We start from the raw sequence: 9,461 nt of genomic DNA, 5'->3' as shown, positions 1-9,461 counted from the left end.
TAGTGCCCGGGCAATGTAATTAATTGAATAGTTTTATCAAATTGCTATCTCATATTGGTCATTTTTCATAATGCCCCCGGGCTTTATGTAAAATGACCCGATTTATCACTTGGTCCACAACATATACAACGCAACATTTCTCTAAGAAAGTGTACCTACTGATGTCTTCTGAGTTACAGGACAGAATAACATACACTAAAAAGTTGATTGGTCCAAAAATTACAATTTAAAAAAAAAAACTATTTTTATACAGACCACTGCCAACCCAGGCACCAAAACCGCAATCCAAATACAAAGCATCGTAGTTAGACATGATTAGGCGATATCCCTTTTGAAGTAATCTAGAATTTGAGGATTACGCCAGTTGTCCATACCTAGAACATAATTATTACAATTTATTTCTACAGCCAACACAATCACAAGTTAAGCTCAAGTTTTCCAAATTCACCATGTCAGTGAAGAAAATCAATTGAGTAGATTCCTGGATAAGAAAACCAGCCAAGAGCGTGTCGGACACGCCCAAGATAGGGTTCCGTGGTCATTACGAAAAAATCAAGCAATATTTTTCTAAGTTTTTTCGTATTCTGTACGGAATCTTCCAAGTTTAGGTATTTTTATAACTTAAGCTGCTATTTGCTCTTAAACTATCTACGAATAATTCTCAAGCAATCTTAGCCGTTATAATTTTCCTAGTAAATTTGATATATTTACCACCATACTGTTTTTTTTTCAAATTTTCTCACCCAACAGTTTAGATTTTAGAGGGGGGGGGGCCGCTAGATTTTAATGGAAATTTGCACTTTAAAGTTGAATGTTTCGCAAACATCACTGAATCGAAAAATCGTCGTGGCAATCCCTCAATGGTTTGTATATAGTTTTTTTACCACTGTCGGCGTGACTGAATTCATGCAAATTACAGCTTTCTAATGATAACGGTATCTGAGCTTAGCCGCGGACAGACAGACAGACAGACAGAAACTATAAGGGTTCCTAGTTGACTACGGAACCCTAAAACCAACATTTTATTAAGCGCGTCGATTAGATTATCAGAAAATATTGAACACGTAACTATTATATCTTATGACGTCATGTCAAACAAGTCTCATTCAGTCAATTTCTGAGAGGCCTGTGCCACTGTGCGGGACGTACACAGCAGGGCTACTACGAAACTCGAAACACGAAGTTCGTGTCGTGTGGTCCCTCTGACACTTATACTATTTAATACGAGAGCGAGAGAGACGATACGAACTCCGAGTTTCGTAGTAGCCCTGCTGGTCGGAGATGACGCGACACTCACTTGAATAATATAATCATCTTTGTTCAGGTATTTGTCGACGTAGACGTGGTCAGTCAACGTGCTCGTCCACAGGATGATGGGCACCTTCTTACGAACGCCTAAGAAATTATAACGAACTTAAATCACACATTAATAAACAGCAATGGTGCAAATAATATATTCATTTTAGGTATCTAATTTAATTTATTTATTGATATAAAACACAAATTAGTATAGAAAAAAACTTTACGAACTTTTTATTCGTGACTGTTGTAGAGCAAGAGCCTACGACGGCCAAACCTTCGTTATTTTATAAAAGCTGAAAACTCGAACTTTCGCATTTATAAGATTTATATAGTTGGATTGGTCATTTGCATTGCATCAACAAATTAACAACTTATGTACCTTGTAAACCTTCTCCTGTGCCTTCCTCTGGAAGTAGTCCCAAAGGTTGAGGAAGCTGGACTTGTCCAGGTCCCAGCGGTGCTGCATCATGAACTGCTGGATATCGTCAGAGGCATTCCAACAGCGCTCGCTCACCTCGTCACGGCCCATATGGAATATGTCCGGCTTAAATACCTCTGGTAAATAAAAAAATGTTGACAAACTGAAGGGATTCGTATGATTTGATATGCTTAATTAAAGAGTTCTACCCGGGCCCAGTTACTAAAGTGAAACTGTTTGTCCGTTTGTAGGACAAACGTAGGACTGTATTTTTGCACCGTAAGTGCATAGGCAGACGCTTGTAAGGGTGACACTCTTTTCCGGCCCGGATAATACCGACACAAGAAAATACCGACCTGTTTTTCATGTACCTACACGCCCATAGAAACTGACATGAGCTTCTATGGGCGAGTATTTGAAAAACAGGGGTCGGTATGGAAATACCGGTCGGGGTCGGTCGGTGGTAATGTCGGTATTATCCGGGCCGGTAAAGAGTGTCACCTGCTTCACCTGCTTGTAATATCCTATTGTCCTAAATAATTATAATTAGTCCGTTAGTTAAATTGTCAATCATAAAATATTAGACACGTAATTTTTCTATATCTATTAAACAAAAAATTATGAAATTTTTCGTCTTTAACGTTTCGAAAAGTATTTTTACAAGAGAGATGCTAACGGTTAATTTTTATGAAAACTAAAGACAATTACAGATTATGTTAAATCTAGCGCCATCAAAGTTGTTGCGCACAACTTTCGCTGGAGGCGCTTGTCCGTGTTTCCATACAAATTGAGATTTAAACGCGAACGCGATCGTAAACGTATTTTGTGAATGGGAAAAATACACTTAAGCATAGTACTGCTAATATCAGCACAACGGAAAGACAAGTCGCAAGAATTTTGATGGCGCTAGATTTAACATAATCTGTATTTGTCTTTAGTTTTCATAAAAAATAATTTAACCGTTAGCATCTCTCTTGTAAAAGTACTTTCGAAACGTTTAAGACGAAAATTTCATACTTAATTTTTTGTTTAATGGATATAGAAAATTACGTGTCTAATATTTTATGATTGACAATTTAACTAACGGACTAATTATAATTATTTAGGACAATAGGATATTACAAGCAGGTGAAGCAGGTGACACTCTTTACCGGCCCGGATAATACCGACGATTACCACCGACCCGACCGACCGGTATTTCCATACCGACCCTGTTTTTCAAGTACTCGCCCATAGAAGCTCATGTCAGTTTCTATGGGCGTGTAGGTACATGAAAAACAGGGTCGGTATTTTCTTGTGTCGGTATTATCCGGGCGCGGAAAAGAGTGTCACCCTTACAAGCGTCTGCCTATGCACTTACGGTGCAAAAATACAGTTCCTACGTTTGTCCTACAAAACGGACAAACAGTTTCACTTTAGTAACTGGGCCGGGGTAGAACTCTTTAATTAAGCATATCAAATTCATACGAATCCCTTCAGTTTGTCAACATTTTTTTTATTTACCAGAGGTATTTAAGCCGGACATATTCCATATGGGCGGTGACGAGGTGAGCGAGCGCTGTTGGAATGCCTCTGACGATATCCAGCAGTTCATGATGCAGCACCGCTGGGACCTGGACAAGTCCAGCTTCCTCAACCTTTGGGACTACTTCCAGAGGAAGGCACAGGAGAAGGTTTACAAGGTACATAAGTTGTTAATTTGTTGATGCAATGCAAATGACCAATCCAACTATATAAATCTTATAAATGCGAAAGTTCGAGTTTTCAGCTTTTATAAAATAACGAAGGTTTGGCCGTCGTAGGCTCTTGCTCTACAACAGTCACGAATAAAAAGTTCGTAAAGTTTTTTTCTATACTAATTTGTGTTTTATATCAATAAATAAATTAAATTAGATACCTAAATGAATATTTATTTGCACCATTGCTGTTTATTAATGTGTGATTTAAGTTCGTTATAATTTCTTAGGCGTTCGGTAAGAAGGTGCCCATCATCCTGTGGACGAGCACGTTGACTGACCACGTCTACGTCGACAAATACCTGAACAAAGATGATTATATTATTCAAGTGAGTGTCGCGTCATCTCCGACCAGCAGGGCTACTACGAAACTCGGAGTTCGTATCGTCTCTCTCGCTCTCGTATTAAATAGTATAAGTGTCAGAGGGACCACACGACACGAACTTCGTGTTTCGAGTTTCGTAGTAGCCCTGCTGTGTACGTCCCGCACAGTGGCACAGGCCTCTCAGAAATTGACTGAATGAGACTTGTTTGACATGACGTCATAAGATATAATAGTTACGTGTTCAATATTTTCGGATAATCTAAGCGACGCGCTTAATAAAATGTTGGTTTTAGGGTTCCGTAGTCAACTAGGAACCCTTATAGTTTCTGTCTGTCTGTCTGACTGTCTGTCCGCGGCTAAGCTCAGATACCGTTATCATTAGAAAGCTGTAATTTGGCATGAATATCAGTCACGCCGACAGTGGTAAAAAAAACTATATACCAAACCATTGAGGGATTGCCACGACGATTTTTCGATTCAGTGATGTTTGCGAAACATTCAACTTTAAAGTGCAAATTTCCATTAAAATCTAGCGGCCCCCCCCCCTCTAAAATCTAAACTGTTGGGTGAGAAAATTTGAAAAAAAAATCAGTATGGTGGTAAATATATCAAATTTACTAGGAAAATTATAACGGCTAAGATTTCTTGAGAATTATTCGTAGATAGTTTAAGAGCAAATAGCAGCCCTAAACTTGGAAGATTCCGTACAGAATACGAAAAAACTTAGAAAAATATTGCTTGATTTTTTCGTAATGACCACGGAACCCTATCTTGGGCGTGTCCGACACGCTCTTGGCTGGTTTTCTTATCCAGGAATCTACTCAATTGATTCTCTTCACTGACATGGTGAATTTGGAAAAACTTGAGCTTAACTTGTGATTGTGTTGGCTGTAGAAATAAATTGTAATAATTATGTTCTAGGTATGGACAACTGGCGTAGATCCTCAAATTCTAGGATTACTTCAAAAGGGATATCGCCTAATCATGTCTAACTACGATGCTTTGTATTTGGATTGCGGTTTTGGTGCCTGGGTTGGCAGTGGTCTGTATAAAAATAGTTTTTTTTTAAATTGTAATTTTTGGACCAATCAACTTTTTAGTGTATGTTATTCTGTCCTGTAACTCAGAAGACATCAGTAGGTACACTTTCTTAGAGAAATGTTTGCGTTGTATATGTTGTGGACCAAGTGATAAATCGGTCATTTTCCATAAAGCCCCGGGGGCATTATGAAAAATGACCAATATGAGATAGCAATTTGATAAAAACTATTCAATTAATTACATTGCCCGGGCACTATACATAATGTCTATCCCTTATCGGGCAAAGTAATAAAAAACATGTCTCATTACTATTTTCTTTTTTTTTATGTAAAAAATAATGAATCTTTAAACATGCATCAAAATCTGTACCTAAAGTAGTTTATCTTATAGTAAGAATTTTATTCTGGTACTTGCCGGCCACTGCCGCGGCACGCTCGTTTCTCTCGCTCGGCTCGTGTTGGTTTTAGTCACAGTTGAACTTGAACCTAACACGCTCCGCTCGTCGTCGCACCTAACTTTCCGATTCAATGAATCAGACTTTAGCTAGCCAAGAATCAGTTGTGATCAAATAGCCCAATGGTTATGTAGCAATATTCATAATGACCAGACAATGTGATAAATAATGAAATTTAGACAATAATTATCACTTTGCCCGGTATAGCTGTCATTATTCATAATAGAAGAAAGAAATAATTTATTTTAAATATAACAAGGTTACAATTTAGATTCATCGGCGGACGCCGCACTAGACTCTGGGCCTGTATCGCGGAGACCAGAGAAATTGCAATTTACAGCAGTTACTTAAGTAATTAATTAATTAAGTAATTAATGCCCGGGCATTATAGGTACATAATGCCCTTATTAATCACTATTACGAGTAGAATGCTTAGTAGATGAGATGAACTATGAAGGAATTGCTTAAACTGTCACAACTCGTAACTTTTAATTTATATCCCATTAAATATACTTGTAATAAAATTAACTCGGTACATTGCTTTGTCCAGAAGCTACACTATAAAATTAATGGACTCTTTTACTTGATATTTTATATTGACATAATGATAATATTTTTATCTGTCTTTTAGGAAACAATTGGTGCTCACCTTACATCGGCTGGCAGAAGGTTTACGACAACAGCCCTGCAGTTATGGCTCTTGACTACAAAGACCAAGTTCTAGGTTTGTATTCTCGCAGGTAAAACTTAAACATGTTGAGCTAAGAAGCAAAATTGATTTGAAAAATTTACGTTTGAACGGAGTTTGAACGCATTGTTGTTGGTGGTTGGTGGCGTTCCAAATTTTAAGGACTGTCTTCTTTCTGTACCTACAGATATCCTTCATTAGAGTAAGAATTCTGTGAAGTTTGTTTTTGTGTGTGTCTGTATGTGTATGTTTGTTACTCCTTCATACCCACACCGCATTAATGCCCAGTTCACATTATTCCAGTAAAGTCGTGCCAGTAGCGATACATTGCGGGGTCTCAATCCAAACGAGTTACACAAGATCGATCGAGCACCGCAGTGTCATGCTACTGGAACGGTTTTACTGTGCCCTTAGTGTAAGTTATCGGTTACAAAATACGTATTTTGTAACCGAAAACTTACACTAGGGGTACTGGAATAATGGGAACCGGGCATAACTTTTGTGGAGCAAAATTGTGCAACACGATAAAATTAGAAAACTACCTACCTATATCATGTTGTTTAAGTTATGAAGTCGGTTAAAAATTCGACTAAGTTTTAATTAGTTAACCTATAGCGAATAAAATAATACAAAAGTTACAGATGTTACCTAATGTTACTGTGTGTTGCATAATGTAATGTTACTCCACGTAAGTTAAGTGCGTTGCGGATACATCTAAAATGAATGGACGGATTTGGATGAAATTCGGTATGTAGACAGCCAGAGTCTGGAATAACACAATAACACAAAGGCTAATTTTTATCCCGATACCCCTTCGGGATCAGGATAAGAACTCTGAATTTCAACTGCTAGGCTAAGGGTGATGCTTATGATATATGGCACGGTAGTTTTTAATGCAACGTCAATGAATACCACGCTATTGTGTTTGGGAATTTAGCGAAATGCTGGGATTTTAATTCAACTGCTGGATCTAATGGTTTAGCGTGCAAAACCGCGGATAAAGGCTAGTGATTAAATACTTTTTTTTAGGCGGTGAAGCGGCCCTGTGGTCAGAGCAGTCGGATTCGGCCACCTTAGACGATCGATTATGGCCGCGAGCGGCTGCGCTTGCTGAGCGTTTGTGGACGGAGCCATCCACCACATGGATGGATGCAGAGTATCGCATGCTGCATGTCCGGTGAGTGAGCGAGTTAGAATCGACGACCTTAGATGGTCAGTGGTGGCCGCGAGCGGCTGCGCTTGCCGAGCGTTTGTGGACGGAGCCATCCACCACATGGATGGATGCAGAGTATCGCATGCTGCATGTCCGGTGAGTGAGCGAGGTAGAATCGACCACCTTAGATGGTCAGTGGTGGCCGCGAGCGGCTGCGCTTGCCGAGCGTTTGTGGACGGAGCCATCCACCACATGGATGGATGCAGAGTATCGCATGCTGCATGTCCGGTGAGTGAGCGAGGTAGAATCGACCACCTTAGATGGTCAGTGGTGGCCGCGAGCGGCTGCGCTTGCCGAGCGTTTGTGGACGGAGCCATCCACCACATGGATGGATGCAGAGTATCGCATGCTGCATGTCCGGTGAGTGAGCGAGGTAGAATCGACCACCTTAGATGGTCAGTTGTGGCCGCGAGCAGCTGCGCTTGCCGAACGTTTGTGGACGGAGTCATTCACCACATGGATGGAGGCCGAGTATCGCATGCTGCATGTCTGGTGAGTGAGCGAGGTAGAGTCGGCCACCTTGGACGATCAATTGTGGCCGCGAGCGGCTGCGCTCGCCGTGCGTTTGTAGACGGGACCATCCACCACATGGATGGATGCCGAGCAGCACATGCTGCATGTCCGGTGAGTGAGTGAGATAGAATCAGCCACCTTAGACGATCGATTGTGGCCGCGAGTGGCTGCGCTTGCCGAGCGTCTGTGGACGGAGCCGTCCACACATGGATGGATGCCAAGTATCGCATGCTGCATGTTCGGTGAGTGAAGTATAGGTCGACTCACAAGCGCTGGCACAAATGAATTGAACGAAAGTAATTGCGCTTGTCAGTGTGAGTGCCGTTCTTATATGGGGCCTCCTAATATTTTGTAGACAAGTAGGTAGGTAAGTACATAATCTTTCTTATAAAACGCGATTATCACTTATTGAGTCAAACCTGTATTTAATACCTTTGTGATGCACACATAAATACTATTTGGTGGCCCTGGGCACTTTAGGATAATGGCGCCTCGTTCACCAGGGGACCATCTTTCGCCAGGCATATAGGCATGTGTCTAGTCCTGTGGCAAAAAAGAGCCTGTCTTTGGGGGCTCTTTGAGGTCAGGGCCCTGGGCGCGTGCCCAAAGTGCTCATTGGGAAAGAGGGGCCTGCGCCTGCCTGAATGAACCTATAATACGGCTTTGAGTAGCTCCTATAATCTACGTTCAACTTCGATTATGATGTTATAGAAAGTGACTTGTATTTTTTTCCCACAGTGAGCGTCTTGTGCGTATGGGCATCCATGCAGAATCCATCCAACCGGAATGGTGCTACCAGAACGAAGGATACTGCTATAAGTAAATTATTCGTCCATTAATTTATTTTACTATGAATTCCTCAATAGAAATAAAAACACGTAAACTTAAAATTACTCAACAGTCCACATTTTCACTATAATTGAGATTATTAATCAGTATTTATTGCACATTTAAATTTAGTGTGAAACCATAGGTTTCCACTGCCTTGACATAAAATTGAAATTAACGCGTACAATTTTTGTTTTGTCATTTATGCGGTCTCTATTGCATAATAATAATGTAGTACATAGAACAATTTTAAGTATTCACTTTATATTTTATTGCACGTTTTGTTTAATTACTTATCTAAGTATTTGAAGATTTTGAAGCAATAATTTATTTAATAAAATTTTGGTAAACCATATTGTTTTTTTTTTCATCTTTAGAATACCCAGTTTTTGGTCGTCGATCGTGCAAGTTTGCAAATTTTCATTAAAGTCGAGCGTCCCCCCCTCTAAAATCTAAACCGGTGGGTGGAAAGATTTGAAAAAATTCAGGATGGTAGTATAAGTATATCAAACTTACAAGGAAAACTATAACGGTTAAGTTTTCTTGAGAATTATTAGTAGTGAAATAAATAAATAAAAATAAATATTCCGTACAAAATACGAAATCCTTAGAAAAATATTACTTTTTTTTTTCGTAATGGCTACGCAACCCTATTTCGGGCGTGTCCGGCATGCTCTTGGCCGGTTTTTTTTGTGCGTGTAGGTATTGTACTAAAAACATTATTAGAGGCAATTTGCTCACTAACCTGCGACCGAAAGTAAAAAAAATACAAAAATTTGTTTAATTGATTAAAAATTCAGTGAGGAAAATAATTGTCTTTAGTTCATTGATATAATATTATGGACCTCCGCTATAACGCCCGATTTCATAAATTGGTTAAGTTTTTGTGGTAACACGGAACTAGTCTTAAAAGGTAGGTACCTAGACTGTTATCAACTCATGT

At 39.6% G+C, this 9,461-nt stretch overlaps 1 protein-coding gene and 1 long non-coding RNA gene across 2 annotated transcripts in view; one reads left to right on the top strand and one right to left on the bottom strand.

Annotated features, from left to right (window-relative positions):
- The window catches only part of Hexo1 (beta-hexosaminidase 1), a gene marked incomplete in the record, with an annotated part of 29,525 nt that extends 20,654 nt beyond the window's left edge, over positions 1–8,871 (top strand). Inside the window, 6 exon segments of the mRNA XM_074093458.1 lie at positions 3,227–3,402; positions 3,687–3,785; positions 4,703–4,823; positions 5,908–6,000; positions 6,994–7,141; positions 8,429–8,871. Coding sequence (XP_073949559.1) covers positions 3,227–3,402; positions 3,687–3,785; positions 4,703–4,823; positions 5,908–6,000; positions 6,994–7,141; positions 8,429–8,513 — 722 coding nt within the window.
- Positions 255–1,383, bottom strand: LOC141432075 (uncharacterized). The gene is made up of 2 exons (XR_012451788.1): positions 1,298–1,383; positions 255–374 (listed from the first exon to the last, which is right to left on the bottom strand). It is a non-coding gene; the product is annotated as an uncharacterized lncRNA (long non-coding RNA).
- Positions 8,872–9,461: the final 590 nt, after the last annotated feature.

This window comes from Choristoneura fumiferana, chromosome 10, assembly GCF_025370935.1.
Source record: "Choristoneura fumiferana chromosome 10, NRCan_CFum_1, whole genome shotgun sequence".
NCBI classification, from domain to species: Eukaryota; Metazoa; Arthropoda; class Insecta; order Lepidoptera; family Tortricidae; genus Choristoneura; species Choristoneura fumiferana.
This window is presented reverse-complemented; position numbering and strand designations above follow the sequence as displayed.